We start from the raw sequence: 19,733 nt of genomic DNA, 5'->3' as shown, positions 1-19,733 counted from the left end.
CCAGCAATCCCACTACTGGGCATATACCCAGAGAAAACCATAATTCAAAAAGACACATGCACCCCAATGTTCATTGCAGCACTATTTACAATAGCCAGGTCATGGAAGCAACCTAAATGCCCATCGACAGACGAATGGATAAAGAAGATGTGGTACATATATACAATGGAATGTTACTCAGCCATAAAAAGGAATGAAATTGGTCATTTGCAGAGACGTGGATGGATCTAGAGACTGTCATACAGAGTGAAGTAAGTCAGAAAGAGAAAAACAAATATCGTATATTAACACATATATGTGGAACCCAGAAAAATGGTACAGATGAACTGGTTTGCCGGGCAGAAATAGAGACACAGATGTAGAGAACAAATGTATGGACATCAAGTGGGGAAAGTGGTGGTGAGGGTGTATTTATACACTAATATGTATAAAATGGATAACTAATAAGAACATGCTGTATAAAAAATAAATTTAATTTAAAAATTAAAAAAATTAATTAAGCCCTGTAATTCACTATATCCTTAATTAGTCTTGGATAGTATATATAGTGAATAGTAATTCACTATATCCTTAATTGGTCTAGGTAACTAGAGATGTTACCTAGTGACATCTCCTCCCTGTCCATTGTGCAGTGGCTACTATTTATATTAAGCCTGCTGGTTGCTGTGATGGTGATAATTCCTGCATTATCAGATGTTCAGAGGAAGTGATGAATGTGGACTTTGGGTCTCAGTTCATCCCCCCCAAACTCCAGCCACTCCTTTTCTAACTCACATTTCCCAATTACCCTTTCACTTCTTTGCAGGAATTCCCAGCATGTTTTGTGGTTAGTTTTACATCACTCGTGATAAGGAAAACCCAAAGAAATAGAATAACTACATGTAATGCCTCTCAATCAATGACATGACTTTTGTGACTTGCCTTAATCAGAGCTTCTCCCCAACCCATTCCACCATATCTCCATTCTTTCCTTTCTTTTTTTTTCTCTTTTCAAGTTGAATTTATTTCTGATTTGTCCTTCTAATTAATACCCATTGATACCAGAGCTCTGCTGCTTGAAAAAAAAAATGGTCTCTTGGGACTTCCCTGGTGGTCCAATGGTAAAGAATCCGCCTTCCAATGCAGGGGACGCGGGTTCGATCCCTAGTCGGGGAAACAAGATCCCACATGCCATAGGGCAACTAAGCCCACGCGCCTCAAGGAGAGAGCCTGAGTGTCCCAAACTACGGAGTCCACACACTCTGGAACCTGCGCACCACAACGAGAGAGAAAACCTGCACTCCACAACTAGAGAGAAGCCCACATGCCTCAACGAAGATCCCACATGCCGCAACCAAGACCCGACGCAGCCAAAAAATAAATTAATTAATTAAAAACAAGAAAAAAGTTTTTTTTTTAATTGCTTTTGGAAGAGATTGGGGATACAAAATAAAATCTTAAAATACACATTATTTTTATGCAACTAATCAAAATATTATCTTGCGATTTCCAATAATTATATTTCTTATTTGTATTCCAGGGGTTATTGCACTACATCTTTATGAATTCTAGGCAGTATGGTGTAATAGAAAGTTTCAAAACATTATGATAACTACGCAGAATAGATATTTTCCCTCTGCCTCTAATAATCAAAACTTACCAATCCTAACTCTTGTCTCATTAGGACCCAGCCCTGTCCTAAAGCGAATCTGAAACCTGATAAATTAATGACAAGTATTATTGGTTGGTAATGGCACAAGCTAACTTTCCCAAGTCACATTGATCTTTTAATAAGGATCATCAATACCTTTACCCAAAGAAGCAGTTAATTACTTCAATCAGTAGATATTGAGAGAGCAGACGTGACGTGCTTGCTTGCCTAACAGCCCCTCGCGATTCTCACAATCTAGACAGAGTCAGCAGACTTTTTCTGTGAAAGGCCAGAGAGTAAATATTTTATGCGTTGTGGACCACATAGGGTCTCTGTTGGGTTTTGGTTATTTTAATAGAATACTTTACAAACGTGAAAACCATTTTTAGCTTGAAGACTGTACAAATGCTACATGAAATATGGAAAAGGCAAACGAATACTGCAGTCACTAACGGCTACAGATTCAGCCTCAGTGGTAAGTAAATAAATGCTTGTATAACAAGCTAAGTACTGTGCTTAGGTCAGAAGTGGTCAGGCTTAAGAAGTGGTAAAGAACGAGCTTTGTATGGGGACCAGGAAGTAGCCAAGCTTGGCTAGGATATATACTTCCTATAGGAAAAGATAAAGCTGGAAAGGAATGTGGAAGGCAGGTTGGGAGGGCTCTGGTTTTTGAGGCTATGGATTACGTATTTCATTTGGTAGTCAGGGTAACCCCTGCAGAGGAATAGAATGCTTGGAACCAGCAGCAGCCTCTTATTGGTTTTCCTTCCTTTCAGTCTTGTCCCCTCCATCTCCACACCCCAGTCAGAGGGATCTTTCTACAATGCAAATCTGAACAAGTCCCTCCCCCTATTCAAACCTTTTCATTCATTTTCCATCAACCTTAAGATATTGTTCAAACTCCTTACCATGGTTTACAAGTCCCATCATGATCTGGCCCCTGCTTCCATCCCCTGTTATGTTTATTTGCCAGCCTTACTGATCTTTTCTAGTTCCTCAAATGCACCATCCTCTCTTGCCTTTGGATCTTCATGTATATTGTTCTCAGTGTCTGCAACACTGCCATCACCACCTCCACTCTCCTCTCCAACATGGTTAAGTCCAAATCATCCCTCTGTTTTCAGCTTCAGTACAACATGCTTCAAGAGACCTTCCCTAGTCCATGTGCTAGTTGAGGTCTCCCATAGCACAAGCTTTATTAGAATAACTTATTTAACTTGTCAGTCATCCCTGATAGAATGTAAGCTCTGTAAGGACAGGCATCATTGTGTATCTTGATCACTATTTTTACCCAAGAAACTAGCATAGCAGGGGTTCATACTTGGTACTTAACAAATATTTTTTAACTAGATGAATGAATGTATGTATGAATGAATGAATGAAAGGAAATGGGGCTTTATTTAAAAGGAAGCTTAGTCTGGTTATATGTTCTAGAGTCAAGGAGGCCAGTGAGGAGGCTCTTATGGAAGACCAAGTGGGAGGAACTAGGCTGCAGGGACAGAAGAAATGGAAAGGGAGGGAGGGTTGTGATAATTGGGGGGAGTGAAAGTCACTAGAACTTAATGACTGATTGACTGGGTGTGGAGAACAAGAGAGAAGGAAAAATTGCTCTCCAAGCTGAGAGCCCAGCAGCATCATTAGAGAGAGAGAGAGGGAGTCCTGCTAGGAAGAGGGGTCCAAGTTACTGCTTGGGGCTGGTCACTGTGCCAGGTTCATGGTCATAGAAATGAGTAAAACATGACCTTTTCTTTTATCAAGTGGGAGAGACAAACACATAAACAATGTGATAAAGGATTTGACCAAGAACAGTACAAAGTTCTGAAAAGCAGAGAATGGGGCAAATTACTATGCCTCAGTCCCCAGACTTTCCTGATAAAGGTTTGTTTGGGTTAACTATTGCTGATAGGGACTAGAAACCTCAGAGATCGAACTGCATGGAGCTGGGAAACGGGGCCTCAAAAAATGTTTTGGGCTCTAGGGCCTGAGATGTATTGTCCCACCACACAAAAAAGATGTGAGCTGCTTGAAAAACCTCTGTATTGCCTCTTTCTGTTTTATAGATTGGGATTCTTCAAATCATTGTTTGTTTGAAGAAAGACCTCCCCTGCTAAATGAATGCAAACCACTCACCTAGCCCACTCCCCTCATTTTACCAAAAAGAAAATTAGAGTCCATTAAAAAAAAAAAAAAAGAATGGATTTGTCCAAAGTCACACATTTACTAATGCTTAAGCCAAGACTAGAACTCAGAGGTCCTGACTCCGAGCCCAATGCTCATTCTGTTGACTCACTACCAGGCTTTGAGAAAGAAAGTTGGTGGCCAGTTCATGATAGGCAAATAAATGCCCATTGATGAAAGGATCTGTAGGAATCAGAAGAAATGGAGTTAGGGCTGAGAGAGGTAGAGGATGGACTTCAAAAGGAAGGGACTGTCCCCTCTACCTTTAAGAAGTTTAGAATGAGGTTGGGGGCTGGCTATTTGGGTCCTCCTTCTCCTGGAATGTAACAGAAATGGAGAAAATTTTATGCTAAGCAATCTGAGGGCTGGGAGGAATAGGCTAGAAATTGCCAGGCTGAGCCCAGGAATGGGCAGGACCAGCGCGAGCAGACTGTTTTATTCTCTTCTCACCCACTGTGCCTTATGGCAGGGCCAGAGAACCCTGGGAAAGCAGTCTCAGCTTTTTCCCAGACCAGAAAGAACATGCACAGGGTGGGTGAGGAGTAGGGATTCCACACTCAGATAAGATGAAGATGCTCTTGAAGCTGTGAGCCCTCACTAAGCCAAACCTAGACATTCATGGGAAGAAATCCACTCTAGGATCTGTCTGGTTCATCAAAATCCAGCTAGCGATAAATCAATAAATATAGTTAGCCTATTTAAACAGGTCCATCCTATCCTCCTGATGCAAACCATATCTGCATTTATTTCCTCTGGATGTCGGAATATAGCATATGCAATGATTTACACACTTGTCCAAAAAAGCCATTTAACCCTACACCTTCTCATTCAGTCTTAACTCATGAGCCTTATTCTCTGCACTTCAGTAAGACCTCTGCCACTGTGAGGCATTACTGGGGACCTTTCAACAACTCTGCCCAAGCCTAGGGTCTCCTGGGGCCACTGACTTAAAAAACCCCAGCACCCCACCCTCTGGAAGGCAGAGACCAATTGCAATGAATTCCTTTTCTCCTTGCTTCAACCTCCCTCCCTATTTTTTTTAAATAAATAAATTTATTTATTTATTTATTTATGGCTGTGTTGGGTCTTCATTGCTGCGCGTGGGCTTTCTCTAGTTGGGGCGAGTGGGAGCTACTCTTCATTGCTGTGTGCAGCCTTCTCATTTTGGTGGCTTCTCTTGTTGCGGAGCACGGGCTCTAGGCGTGCGGGCTTCAGTAGTTGTGGCTCGCGGGCTCAGCAGTTGTGGGGCACGGGCTTAGTTGCTCCACAGCATGTGGGATGTTCCCGGACCAGGGCTCCAACCCGTGTCCCCTGCAGTGGCAAGCAGGTTCTTAACCACTGCACCACCAGGGAAGTCCCTCCCTCCCTTTCTTGTCTTTCTTTCTTCCTCTCCCATCTCTCCTTTTCTCTCTTCTTCCTTCATCAGTTCCCCTTCCCTGTCCCAAGCCTTGCTGGTCCTCCAGCTCCCCTGGGACACTGGGGTGTGGAATGGGGTCAGAGCACCAGCCCAAAGAAAGCAGAAGGGCACATCCATTTGCCAGGACCACTGGCCTACCTGACTGCCTTCTCTGTCCCACTCAGGCCTCCCGGAATGGATGTCACCCGCCTCCTCCTGGCTACCCTGCTGGTCTGCCTGTGCTTCCTCACTGCCTACAGCCACCTGGCACCTGAGGAAAAGCCCAGAGATGAAAGGAGCCTGAGGAGCAACTCTTCCATGAAGCTGTTGGATTTCCCTTCTGTCTCTATTGTGGGTAGGTAGCCTGGCCTGGGGCCCAGCCTCCAGGCTCTGGCCCAAGAGAACTGCAGGATGTCAAACACACTCCCCAAGCTGATACCAGGATCCACTGCCATAGGTCAGAGCTCCTTCGTGCTCATTCCTCAAAACAATCCTGGAGGAATAAAGTGCCCCTTAACTCATTTGGTTTAGGAAAGCCCTGCCTGCCACCAATCGAATACTCAGCTTAGCATGTTAGAGGCTCTGAGAAACCTTAAAGTCATGACACTTGGTGAATTTGGTTTAACTTACCATTTCTGAAACTTAATGAGTCACGGAACTCCTATCAATGGTAAAAATTTTAGGAAATGCTGCAGAATATAAGCAAGTCTGGGATGAACTAGTCCTTTCATGCCAGGGTTGAGAATTGAAAATGACTGCTTGGAAGAAAATATCAGGGGCATTAGAGCCTGGCATGGAGATCTTCTGGTTCGACTTCATCTGACAATAATAATAATAACATATATACTTATTTTGTGCTGAGTAGGCACTGTGAAGTATTATTTTTATTTCTATTTTATTTCACAGCTAAGTAAATTAAGTCTTAGAAAAGTTAAGTAACTAACACACAGTTCTTAATTGGCAGAGCCAGAATTCAAACCCAGGTGTTTAACTCCAGAACCTAAGCTCAAAACTAATATTCCTTGCTGACTTGTCTCTCACTTCAAAAAGAGGATATTCTAGATATATCAGGGAAGGGACTGGGGCACATTAACATTGATTGATCACCTTCGATGTGTCAGACTTTCTGCTTTATAAACATACCTCATTTATCCTCAAGATAATTCTTCAAGGTAGGTATTACAGTATCCTACTTGCAGATAAGAAAACTGAGTCTTAAGGAGATTAAGTAGGTTGCTCAAGGCCACAAAGCTGTTACATGGCAGAGTCAGGATTCAAATCAGGTATGCCTGGCTCCAAAGCTCTGAGAAATGGAAAATAGGGATACAGGAAAAACAAGTCCATCCATGTACAAGACACTGAGTCCATTTTCCAGGGCCGCCTTTGCTTTCCCTCAGAGGACTCTTTGCTCTCAGTCTCTGGCTCCAGGTCTGCAGCCAGGCTAACAAGTACCTGCTGGCCTAAGTCCCAAGATGTGATCTATCCAGCCAACCCTTCATCCTCTCCCCTACCCTGGGGCTTCCTGGAGCCCCCTCTGCTCCTCCCACTTCATTGCAGCTCAGGGCCCTCAGAGACTGGCTTTGCTCCTTCTCTCTTTGAAGCACAGAACAAGAAATCCAAAAATATCAGCAGAAAAGAAGCGGAAAAAAAGAAAAGATCTTCCAAGGTAGGCCTGGGAGCTCACATTGTTGGGGTGGGACTGGACTTAAAGGGAGAGGATCCCCAAGCTCTGGCTAGGAACTAAATAAAAGATTTCCCAGGACTACATGCCCAAAAGAAACTGAAAGCTACCAAAACTTCCTGGCCTCAAGCCCTGAACCAGACCCCCAGGAGCTGAGGCCCAGAAAGCTAAGGTTCACTGAGCAAACTGGCTTACCTGCTAAAAAGTATCTTCCTATACTAGCTCACACCCTGTCTGAAATTTCACCATCACTCATTCTTTTGGATGAATGCAATGTTTCCCAAACCTCAGTCATTTCAGAACCATTTCCACAACTTTTACCATATCTGAGTTTCACCTATTTATTTGTTTAAAATTAAAACTTTAATTTTAAAACTTTTCTATCATGGTTATATAGTTATTTAAAAACCTATATAACCATGATAGAAAACCAGTATCACTTGACATAAATAGAAAGTAACCCTAAAAATAAGTAAAATGAAAATAAAACCTTGCTTTTTGAAAACTCAGTTCCTCAGTTGCACTAGACACATTTCAGGTACTCAGCAGCCACATATGGCTGAGTGGTGGCTGCCTGTATTGGACAGCACAGCAAAGAATGTCCCCAGGAAAGGGAGTAGCAAACTCAAAGGTCCTGCAGTAGGAACTCATTTCTTGTGTTCGGTGCACAGAAGGCAGTGTGGTAAAGACCGGTGGGAGAGGTGGGTGGGCCAAACCACAGAGGGCCACAAGGACCAAAGTAACGGGGAGGGAGGGCGTGCTTTAAGCCCGAGTGTGATGCCATCATAGGTCTTCTGAGAGGTCCCTTTTGTGCACTGGAGGTTGGACTGTAAGGGGGCAAGAGCAGCAGACAGGGGCCCAGCCCAGGGTAGCAGCGGTAGTGAAGCAGTGGGTAGACTCCGGATCTATTGTAAAGGCAGAACTGACAGGCATTGTGGCTACACTGGAAGGGGAATACAACAGAGACGGTAGTTAAAAACGGTGGAGCTAAGTGGGATACCCTAGGGAGAGAAGAGGCCAGGCCGGAGCCAGTTAAGTTTTGATGAAGTGGGGCATTGTTGGGGGAGCAAGCGGGGACCCGCTGGGGTGCCCTATGGGCATCAGTCGAGCGGGCGGTGGGGAGCAGGTAGGGATGTCTGGTCGGGGGCCTCCATAGTCCAAGGAGTCCCCAGGCAGAGGTGAGGGCGAGTGGGGCGGACGTGGACTGCTCGGGCAGCCCCGGCGTTTCCCCGCAGAAAAAGGCTTCGATGAAGAAGGTGGCACGGCCCCGGCCCCCGCCGCCTGGCCCCTGCGTGGCCACCCGCGACAGCTGCAAGCCGCCGGCGCCCGCCTGCTGCGACCCGTGCGCCTTCTGCCAGTGCCGCTTCTTCCGCAGCGCCTGTTCCTGCCGCGTGCTCAACCCCACCTGCTGAGCGCGCCTCTGGGTGGTGGGCGGGGTGGGGCGGGGCTTCCAGGGGCGGGGCTCTCCGGACGGGCCCTTCTGGGCCGGGCGATCTCTAGTAGGTGTGGCTTCCTAGAACAGGGAGTGGGCGTGGCTACTGACGTTGGGGCGGAGCTTTCAGGAGGCGGGGCTTCAAGGAGACTTGGCTTGGGCTGGGCTAAAATTCAAATATATGTAGGCTAATGAAAGGTGTGTGGCTGTTTCTTTAAAGAACCCGAAAGATCCTTTTCCCTTCGCCGAGTCCCCTTCACCGCAGAAGTTCCGCGGGCTGCGCACTTGCTCTCTGCTGGGCCTGGGGAAACCTGGTTACCTGGCCCTGAGGCTGCCCTCCTGGTAAGCCCATCTCTGGGTGTGGCCGCCAGAGACAATGCTGCCCCCTTCCTTTAAGCCTGGGAACACCCGAAGCTGCCTCCAAAACCAGGGAGGCAGAAAGGAACCATTAAGGAACTGCTTTTCAGTGTTTCACCCTTTCCCCCTTCTAAGGAGCTCCCCTCAGCAGCCCCAAAACAAAAAAGGCTACAACTCCATACACAGTCTCACTGGGCTGTCTGTCCTAAGGGGTCCGCGGATACAAACTGGGGTGGCTGATTGTGACTGGGCATTGCTCTGGCCTGAGGACCCTAGAGCCTTAGGAGGCTCCCCCAAAATGGCTAGCCTAAGAGACAAAGGAGGGCGGTAGTCTACTGGAGAGGTCTGAGGACCTCAAAGAATCAAAGGAAAAGCCATACCACAAACCTCAGAAAGGATAGGACTCTGAGGGATGTGAAAGGAGCTAGGTCAAAGAAAACAATGGGCAATGTTTTCAGGGCAAGACTATGGGATAAATCACCTCCAACAGCTTCAGTTCTTGCATGGGACCATTCATAATTCAAATGCCCTAGAAAGAGAATCTGATTGAGTTTTCCCACTCCCAGGCTAAATGAACACTGATCATTGGTCCCCAGCCATTTTTAATTCTGAAAGCCTAGAGTTTGGGCTCTCCCAAGTAGGAAACAGGTGTTCAGGAATCATTCCTCACTCCCTGCCCCGGCTCTGTCAGCCAGGAAGGAGGCAGTGGGCCTGGGCGTGGTGAGTAGGCAGCAACTTTTGTCCTGGATTATCAGGGGCCTGTCTCCTAGTGTCCCAAACTGTTGCCCGAGATTCTATCCTTAGAGATTCTGAGTCTGTGGGAAACTGAAATGCAGCATTTTATCTCTGGAAGGACCCTGGGAGGTGCTGTTTGGGGGAGAGAGGTGGTAAAGTAGGAACAGGGTCTGTGTGGGCGCAGTCACATGAAAACTCCCAGCACCTTGAGAGGAAAGGGTTCTAAATGACATCACCTACTTGCCCTGCTTGGCTGAGGGCATCCCTGCCAGTTGAAAAGGTAGAAAAGCTGAGGTTTCACCTGTCGGCGTCTCCCAGAGCTGGAGCTCTTCCCCAAGGAATCACTATAAGCAAGAAAGAAGAAACTGCAAACGATGGTGATGTAAGAAGATAATTTTTTAAAAAATAATGCTAACAAGGCCTGTCTGTACATGAGAAAGAGTCTAAAAAGAGGCTATGTGACAGAATAATGTGGAGCAGTTGCCTCAGCCCTGGTAACCACCATGTATCTTGGTCCTTGGAGGTGAGGACAGTGGGACTCTGGGGTCAGCACAGATGGGGCCACCTCCCCTGACACACTTGTCAACTTACAATCTTCCCTCTTTCAAATGTTTTAAAACTCGCTCCTTTCCAAGGACCTTTCTCAACTGGAGACCCTTGTTGTGCCTGCAATGACATAACCAGTATGGAATGGAGGAGGCAAACAAGACCCTGGACTGGACAGAGCTCGAGCTGCCGACAGAGCACACACACAAAAAGATGGGTGCTCCAGGCTAGGCTGGGGACACGACTCTGCACATTGGGAAAGTCTGTGTTTCTCTGGGCTTCTATTTACTTGTCTGTAAAATGGGATATAATCAGTCTTGCTGTTCTTGTTATAAATCTAAAATAGTGTTGCTTCTTATACCTTAACACAACAAGCAACATACACACACAGACAGAGAAAAGCTACCAGTTGCTTGTTTTTGTTTTCTGTCATTTTGGCTGCACGCCCACAGGGCAATAACCTTTTGTTCCTTGTACCACAGATGCTGCTGAGTAAATGTCATCAGTAATTAGAATATTGGGAATATACTGCAGCTGCTGCTCCTGTGTTTTCCAGACATTGCTCACCTACCAGGCACCATTTGGCCCCTATGAGTGAGGCCAGAGATGCAAAGCCAAAGACCCAGTCCATTAGTGACAAAACCACTAGGCTGCTGAGTCCAGACAACCGCATGGAAGCTCAACCCATTCACTCACTCAGCAAATGTGTATTGAGCACGTACTAGGTGCCAGGCATTGTGCCAGGTGCTGTGAATACTGTGGTGAACAAGTCCAATCCTCTCCTAACAGAGCTCATGGTCCAGTGGACCATGACCACCAGCCCTTGTTAAAGGTTAGAACCATTGTTAGCATGTTTGGTCTGTTCCCTCAGACTCTCAGTTCTTACTTCTGTTGACTCAGATCCCTGGTTAGGTATTTATCTGCCCAAGTTCCCCTTCAGCTTGAGAGCCTAAGATTCATCCACCTTTTCAGAATTCCTCCTCAAGCCTTAGGGTCCTGAGAGAATGGTTCTGGGTCTCTGCAAAATCCTGCCTGAGTGACCAGAATTGAAAAACATCTGTGACTCAGAGTTGTGAAGATCTGGGACACACACACCCTATTTCCCACACCATTATTCATATTTCTCTCCCCCCTGCCCCATACACACACAAAGTGCAAAGGTGAATTCTGTCCTAGATATATTTGTTCTACTTTTGTGGATATTGATTTAGGATCATTTCTTCTTGTAGAGCATGGCCTTACACTTGTGCCAAAGTTCTCACAGTGTGGCCTTGAATAAGTCACTGACCTCTTGATGCTACTACCATTTCCCCATTTGCAAAATTCGGAGTAAATCAGTCAGAATGTTTTGGTTGCAAACAACAGAAACGATTCGGGTTAGCCTAAGAAACAAATAAAGGGGAGCGGTAGTCTACTGGAGAGGTCTGGAGACCTCAAAAAATCGAAGGAAAAGCCATACAACAGGCCTCAGAAAGGATAGGTCCCTGAGGGATGTGAAAGGAGCCAGGCCAAAGAAACCAATGGACAGCGTTTTCAGGGCAAAGCTATGGGATAAGTCACCTCCAACCACTTCAGTTCTTGCATGGGACCATTCATAACTCAAATTCCCAAGAGAGGGAATCTGATTGACCTGAAGTGGTACCCAGGAAAGGGTGGCCCATCTTGATAGACAGTCCCACAAAGTCTGTTCGAAATGTGGGAGGGGTAATTCTCCAATTAAAAAAAAACAAAGATACAGTTACTGGAGGGCAAAATCTACAACTGGCCACTATGAGAGAGCTGGTCTCTGGATTTATTCTGAGGACACTTTTGGCACCAGAAATTCTGCAACATAATCTGAAGCAATGGTTTTCATTTTTTTTTTAGGAGAGGTACCCTTTCCTCAGTTGAATTCTTAAGGGGGAGCCCCATTATATAATACACATTGAAACAGTTTTAAGTTACTATAAGGTTGTAATGATGCACACAAAAATTTGAAATCAGAGATTAGAGATTAACGGTTGCCCTCCCATAACAGCCTCAGCAACCAGTTTTTTTCCATCTTTTGTTTTGGTTGCACAATACCGAAAAAGGTCTAATTCACACAGAGAAGTTGTTGCAAAAACGTTTTTTGTTTTTTTTTTTTTTGCTGTGTTGGGTCTTCGTTTTTGTGGGAGGGCTTTCTCTAGTTGCGGGGGGCGGGGGCCCCCCTTACTCTTCATCGCGGTGCGCGGGCCTCTCACTGTCGCGGCCTCTTCCGTTGCAGAGCACAGGCTCCAGATGCGCAGGCTCAGTAGTTGTGGCTCACAGACTTAGCTGCTCCGCGGCATGTGGGATCTTCCCAGACCAGGGCTCGAACCCGTGTCCCCTGCATTAGGCAGGCAGATTCCCAAGCACTGCGCCACCAGGGAAGCCCACAAAAAGGCTTTAACAGCTCACCCTGTGACCTCAGAACAGTCTCCTGTTAAACAGAAACAGCAAGAGGTTTATTTCAAAATCTAGTCCAGGTGATCTCCTACGTGTTAAAATTTGGTGCCTAGCACATTTAAACATGAATGTTTTTATTACTTTTAAATGGCTTCAAAGTTTTTCAAAGTAGAAGTTGAAGCTTATGGTTCTACAGAAGCAATATACTCCGAAAACCACTACCCTGAGGGGTAGATCCTCAGGACCTCAAATCCCTTCCTGGCTTGTGGACCAGAGGCCAACCTAATTGGCAATCTTTGGATCCTTACTCTAAGTGCCTCCACCTGTTTGAACAATTACAGATGTAGCATCTTCACCCACTGTCAAGAAATTACTCCCAGTCATACAATAGGAACTTTATAAAGGAATTTAACTCCAAAAACCAATTCCCATATGTGAAGGGGACAGGACAGGTAAAGAAAATAATTTAATTTTAACTGAATTAGCCAAACCATCTGTAGTGAACTTCAGATTAGTCTAGAATAAACGTGTTCCTCCCTTTCTTCTTCCATGCACGAAGTATATTTATTGTGAGGCAAAGGGGGTGTGTGTTGTGGGACTGGGGGTAGGGCAGGAATGTCTTCTGTTTTCTCAGTAAAATCATCCAATGTTTATGTTCACTCCAGAAAAGAGTTTTATACTGATGGCTTGCAGAGAGACAGTAGCTATTGTCAGCTCTCCCAGCTGGCTATGGGAGTTGTAGAGTCTGGGAGGTGGCACCACCTAATGGTGATGTTGATGATGATGATGATGATCGTGCCTTGTTATCTGCAGAGCCCAGCAAAGAGCTTCATTCCTTTGACTCTTGAAGATTTTCACATCTTTCAGAGCTCCTCTTTGGAATTCCTGGATCCAGTGGCTGCACAGACTACCAGAGCAATAATAAAATCACGACTACTAAAGAAAAATTAATATAATGATGATAATGATAAAAACCTTCCTAAATTACCTAATTTTATAAGATCACATTTACAAGCCATTGAGTGAGCTGATTCCTCCCCAAATCAAAAACTAGAGCCTTATGACTTTGGGGAAAAGTTTGGTTTTTTGCGTTTTTTTTCTTTTTTTCTCTCATTATTTATCCCAATGTCTATCAACATCTGGAATTCTGCATAATGTATACATGTCAGAGGTTGCAAAAGAAAAGTAGAGAAGGGGCCTGGGGGGAAGGGAGGGCAGTGCAGCCCCTGAGGAGCTGGGAAATGAAGAGGGTTATTTGATAAGGGGAAGGAGACATTGAATTCAGTCATCAGCCAAGGGCTACCCCTTTAAAATCCCTAAGCAGCCTTGGTTTCCCAGTCTTAAATGATCTTGAAATTAATTGATCTTTGTCTAACAGAACCTCCCCACCCCCCCTACCCAGGAAGGCCCAACTGTACTGGAGCACCTCAAGTAATCCTCAGTAATTTCACCCAAACCAGAATCATGGAGCCCCCTGCACTGGCTCTGAGATGAGTGCAGAGCCTCTGGAGGATCCTGAGATGCTCCCCCTCTCCCCAGGATGCCTCTGAGATTGTTGCCTGCCTTTTGCCAGGGACCCAGGGCTGCTGCTAACAGCCTGAGGCCTATGTGATTTGTAACTATCATAATACCATACTAATAATGTCTATTGATTGAGGCCTGTGGGATCTGCATTTATCATATCATACTAATAATGTCTATTGATTGAGCAGCTACTTCATGCCAGGATGATACCCAAGCTCCCAAATTTGCTTCTTGAGGTAAGAATTATAGTAAATAAGGGAACTTGGGGCTCAGAGAGGCTAGGTATTGTGCCTGGAACTCACACCTCAGCGCTGGGATTCACACCCAGCGCACCTCATTCCAAAGCCTACGCCCTTAACCACCAGGCCACTGAAAGCCAGGCAAAGGAGATTCTGTCTGCCTAGGGCCAACACCTTGCAGGAGCCTCAGCCCCAAGGTTTTCTCCCATTTTCTCTCCTGGTGTCATTTCTGTCTTCTCCACCTCAGCAGGACACTTGAAATTGCCAGAGACGGCAACCCTGTTCAAATGGGCTAAAGGAAAAAAAGGGAACTTTGTTGTTGTCACAGCACTAAACAGTCCAGTGGGTAGATCTAGTTAGCATAAAGCATGGCTAGATTCAGGTCCTCTGGAATGTGTCACTCTGTCTCTCAATTCTATGTTGGTGTCACCCTCAGGCAGGCTTCCCCTCATGGGGGCAAAGAAGCAGCTCTAGGCTCACATTCCTGCCAAGCCTGGGAGCCCTACTGAAGAGAGCGCCTCTTCTCCACTTTCAGGACAGGTGGGTCTCTGTTACAGTTGTCACCTGCTGTGCAACAGGCACTGGGTGGGAGGGGTCGCAAGGGAACTTGTTAGAAATGCAAATTATAGGGCCCCATCTCAGGCCTACTGAATCAGAAGCTCTGGGGGTGAGCCCAGCAATCTGTGTTTTAACAAGCCCTCCAGGTGGTCCTGACACACTCAGGTTTAAGAACCACTGGGTTAGTGGGGATCCGTACAAGCCAGCAGTCACAAGAGCCAGCAAGTTTCCCACAAAGAGACATGCTGAGGCAGGGCATTCTGTTGGACATACCGTGGGTGTATGTTTCCAGCTACTTCTGTTTCTCTCCCTTGTAATACGCCAAGTATGAGAACTGTGAGTGGGGGCAATCAGACTATCAGGTACTTAGCAGTGTGAATGCAGGTACCAACTATTTATGGAGTTGTCAGGAAAAGCCCACTGCCCAGCACCTGGGGTCTTTTGGGACCCCTCGGTGGTTGTAACTCCTCCAGCCAGGGAGAGGAAGCCAGCAGACCTGAGGGAATCTGGCTCCAAGCGCAGCCCGCACTGGGTGCAGGCCGCCCAGGGTAAGCTCCTAGGATCACTGTTGGACAGTTCTCTGTATTGCACCACACCAGAATTCTAGTAAAAATCCTGAAATCCTGGGGTTGAATCTGGACCAACTATGTGAGTTATGTGCCTATCCTTGAGCCAGTTTGGAGAGTGTATCCATGAGGAACTTACTGAAGCTGATTGACAAGGCCTGATCACATAAGCACCCCTGGCTGCCTCCATCACTTCAAGCAGATTTCCTAGCCCTGTCCTCTGGGGTAGTCCTGAGGGGGTCTCAGGGATGAGAATCTGGATTCCTGAGGTTTCCGGAAAACTCAGCTCCCCAGAGCAAAGCCGACCCCTGCCTGCTGCCTCTTGTAGTTCTCCTGGCATAAGCAGGCCCTCACAACCCCTCCTGGGTTTTAGTCCATGCTACCTCAAGCCCTCCAAGCTCCTCATTACTTGTCTCCAACAAGACTTGAAAAGGGATTCCAGCACATGTAGCCTAGCAAGGCCCTCCCACCATAACCTGCCACGTGGAGGTGAGCAGAGGGTCTTGGTATGCAGGAAAGAGCTCTTGCCTAGAGGCAAGCAGGACACCTAGATCTGCAGGGTGACTTTGGACGTCACTTAAACTCTCTGGGCCCGCATTTCTCCATACACAGATGCTGGATTTGGCTCTACAGATGCTCTAAGTTCCTTCCAAGTTCTAAGATCCTAAGATTTTTCCAAAGTACTGTTTAATTTTCTAAATATCCTAAATTTCCTGCCTTCAAAACAGCTCCTTCCCACCCAGTGGTGCCTGACACAGCCCTGAAAACTTGACATAAAACTCTTTATATATTTACAATAGCCAGGACATGGAAGCAACGTAAGTGTCCATTGACAGATGAATAGATAAAGAAGATGTGGCACATATATGCAATGGAATATTACTCAGCCATAAAAAGAAACGAAATTGAGTCATTTGTAGTGAGGTGGATGGAACTAGAGTCTGTCGTACAGAGTGAAGTAAGTCAGAAAGAGAAAAACAAATACCATATGCTAACACATATATATGGAATTTTTTTAAAAAAGGTCATGAAGAACCTTTTCTTCAAGGTTCTTGAAGAAAAGATGGGAATAAAGACACAGACCTACTAGAGAATGGACTTGAGGACACAGGGAGGGGGAAGGATAAGCTGGGATGAAGTGAGAGAGTGGCATAGACATATATACACTACTAAATGTAAAATAGCTACTGGGAAGCAGCCGGATAGCACAGGGAGATTAGCATAGCACAGGGAGATCAGCTTGGTGCTTTGTGACCACCTAGAGGGGTGGGATAGGGAGGGTGGGAGGACGCAGACATAGAGAATGGACTTGAGGACACAGGGAGGGGGAAGGATAAGCTGGGATGAAGTGAGAGAGTGCCATGGACTTATATATACTACCAAATATAAAATAGATAGCTAGTGGGAAGCAGCTGCATAGCACAGGGAGGTCAGCTCGGTGCTTTGTGACCACCTACACAGGTGGGATAGGGAGGGTGGGAGGGAGACGCGAGAGGGAGGAGATATGGGGATATATGTATATGTATAGCTGATTCACTTTGTTATAAAGCAGAAACTAACACACCATTGTAAAGCAATTATACTCCAATAGAGATGTTAAAAAAAAACCCAAAAACTCTTTATATACACATTATATCACTGACCCTCAAAACAACCATCTGAGGTAGGTACTTCTGTCCTTGCCCAAAGTCACATGGTGAGTTAACAGCAGACCCAGGTCTCCTCCCTTCAAAGCCCAGTCCACTGTTCCACAAAATCCCCCAGGTCTTAACCTCCCTTCTCACTTTCCTGGAAAAAAAAAACCCAGTCAGACCAGATACTATAGGACCCTTGGCCAATTCCTTCTTTCCCCATGATGCCCAGGCATCAGGAGTGGCGTTGGCGGGGAACAGTAGACACATCAACTTTCATTGTGGATACCTGGTCAGTGTCAAACATGTGAGATTAGCAGATCTGAGATCAGAGGTAAGGCTGAGACCAGATGTGAAAGGAGAGGGTATTTTTTTTAAAGAAGAAAGGTTCTGAGAACTGGCAGGACACCTCCAAAGAGGAAAGGAAAAGGCCAGGATAACAGAAACCAGAACCCCTAGGGGACCGGATGTGGGGGACTACATTGGATCTCACAGAGGGAACATCTGGAAAGGTATTTCTTGAGTCTGGGAGCAGACAGATTTGAGGGAAGGGAGCATGGCTGCCATGAAGGATAAGGCATTTAACCTCTCTGGCTCAGATGAACAGCAGCCTCCCCCTTTTCTACTGAGAAGAGCTGGGATTCTGGTCTCAGAGTCCTACCGGGTACAAAAGCCAGCTCACTCTCTCAAAGCCTGTTTTCTGAACTGTAAAACAGGAATTCAAGTCTCTACAAGGTTATCAGGAGGAATAAGGAAGCGCTTACTTAGAGCAATGGCTGGTACACAATTAGCTGTAAAAGAAATGGCAGTGGGCAGCAGTGGATCTTGGTCTGTTTTGACCGTTGGTGTCATGATTGGTTGAGAAGTGGTTCCTGTGTCGTTTGTTGCTAATAATAGTTGAAGTACCAAAGTTTTAAAATTATTTACAGCAGAGTCATAGCATACATTCATGTAACCTAATGCAACGTCAACTATATGCATGGAGAAAAAAAGGCTGAGAATTAACTGGGCAGGACACGTTGATGAACATCCAAGCCCGAGAAAGCATGGGGAGGGTCTATTGATCCTCTAGTTTTCAGCCCTTCACGCCCATCAGACCACAGGCCATCGACAAGGGTTTTGCTGGACACCATATACTTTAAAAAGTTAGACTAAACAAGCCCTTCTTTCTATCACTCAGATGCATTTGCACTCAAATAGTAGAAGTGGAGTTACAACGCCAGATACAGCCAAGGGCATGCCAAGCATGATGCTGTGGACTCCTGGTTGGGAAAGCTGATCTGAGAGGCAGGATTGGCCTCAATCTCCATCTCCTCATGTTCTCCTGTATACTCAACTCTCACTCAGCTCTGGAGGAAGAAATACTAAAGAGAGCCCCAATGGCAACCCACTACCTTCTGTCAAAACGTCATGCCTTGAGTAGAGCAACCTTCACTTAAACACTCGCCATTTGTCTCACACAATTGCCTGGCCCAGGACTCGGACCAACCCGAGGTGGAGTCCAGGCAGCACCACTTACCGTGTGATCTTAGGTCAGGCCATTTGACCTCTCTGAATCTCTCCGCTAATTAATACCAGGTAATAGCCAGAGGTTGAGAATACAAAACAAGCCACAAGTATGAGTGTTCAGTCAAGTAGGGTTGTTTCAGGGATCTGTGCAGCTCAAGGATTAAAACTAAGGTCTCGGGGGCTTCCCTGGTGGCGCAGTGGTTGAGAGTCCGCCTGCCGATGCAGGGGATACGGGTTCGTGCCCTGGTCCGGGAAGATCCCACATGCGGCGGAGCGGCTGGGCCCGCGAGCCATGGCCGCTGAGCCTGCGCGTCCGGAGCCTGTGCTCCGCAACGGGAGAGGCCACAACAGTGAGAGGCCCACGTACCGCAAAAAAAAAACAAAAAAACACTAAGGTCTCATCCTAGTGTTCAAAGGCTCTCCTTCCTGTCTCCCAGGCCACGTTTCTAGCCCTCTACCTCATAGCTCCCCCTATATTAAACTCCCTGCCCCCCAACTCACTCCCGCTTAAGTTGTTCTGCTGCCCAAAATGCTCTTGCCTTCAATTCCTGTTAAAAATCTTAAGTTCTTTCAAAATCCATTTCAAGGGACTTCCCTTGTGGTCCAGTGGTAAAGAATCTGCCTTCCAATGCAGGGGATGCAGGTTCAATCCCTGATCGGGAAACTAAGATCCCACATGCCATGGGGCACCTAAGCCCACGCGCCGCAACTACTGAGCTCGTGTGCCTCAACTAGAGAGCCCGCATGCTGCAAACCACAGAGCCCATGCGCTCTGGAGCCCGCGCACCACAGCTAGATAGAGAAAACCCGCGTACCACAACTGGAGAGAAGCCCAAGCGATGCAACTGGAGAGAAGCCCACATGCTGCAACGAAAGATTCCAAATGCTGCAAATAAGACCTGACGCAGCCAAAAAAAATAAAGAAAATAAATAAAATATTAAAAAACAAAACAACAAAATCCAATTCAAGCATCACCTTTTCCCTCCTGCCTTTCAGTGCTGCCAGGCACTGAACTCTAAAGCTGAGCAGAGAAAGGGAAGTGCCAAGAGATGGCAAAGCTGTTTGTATGCCTGCCTTCTCCTTCTAGCTTGAGATTCCCAGCAGGCTGGGGTTAGGTCTCAAACATCCCAGCATCCCCATCAGGCCTTCCATGCAGTGGATGACCCTTAGAATAGTCTCTAGTTACCCTTCCCAGGCGGGTTCTTGTTTTTCTCTGACTTCCAAGACCAGAACAGGGGTTCAGTAAATGACGATTTAGGCAAATAGAGTGCCCCATTTCCCACCCACCTTCCTGTGATTTGAATCATGATGAGGCCAGTTGTAACTGTGGACTCTAGGAAAGAC

The 19,733-nt window shown here is 46.3% G+C and overlaps 1 protein-coding gene across 1 annotated transcript; it reads left to right on the top strand.

The window, feature by feature from the left end:
• Positions 1–5,399: 5,399 nt before the first annotated feature.
• On the top strand, positions 5,400–8,507 carry ASIP (agouti signaling protein). Its single transcript, XM_028487399.2, has 3 exons — positions 5,400–5,559; positions 6,806–6,870; positions 8,121–8,507. Exons 1-3 carry the CDS (start codon positions 5,400–5,402, stop codon positions 8,295–8,297), a joined length of 402 nt encoding a protein of 133 aa, XP_028343200.1. The 3' UTR covers positions 8,298–8,507.
• Positions 8,508–19,733: the final 11,226 nt, after the last annotated feature.

This window comes from Physeter macrocephalus, unplaced genomic scaffold (assembly GCF_002837175.3).
Source record: "Physeter macrocephalus isolate SW-GA unplaced genomic scaffold, ASM283717v5 random_1833, whole genome shotgun sequence".
NCBI lineage: Eukaryota > Metazoa > Chordata > Mammalia > Artiodactyla > Physeteridae > Physeter > Physeter macrocephalus.
Note: the sequence above shows the minus strand (reverse complement) of the source record. Positions and strands in the feature narration are given on the sequence as shown.

Excerpts from the sequence above, each read along its gene's own strand:
- ASIP (XM_028487399.2), top strand. The coding sequence starts at position 5,400 with ATGGATGTCACCCGCCTCCTCCTGGCTACCCTGCTGGTCTGCCTGTGC. Across the intron at positions 5,560-6,805 it reads CCCTTCTGTCTCTATTGTGG|CACAGAACAAGAAATCCAAA; the intron begins GTAGGTAGCCTG and ends CTCTCTTTGAAG. Across the intron at positions 6,871-8,120 it reads AAAAGAAAAGATCTTCCAAG|AAAAAGGCTTCGATGAAGAA; the intron begins GTAGGCCTGGGA and ends GTTTCCCCGCAG.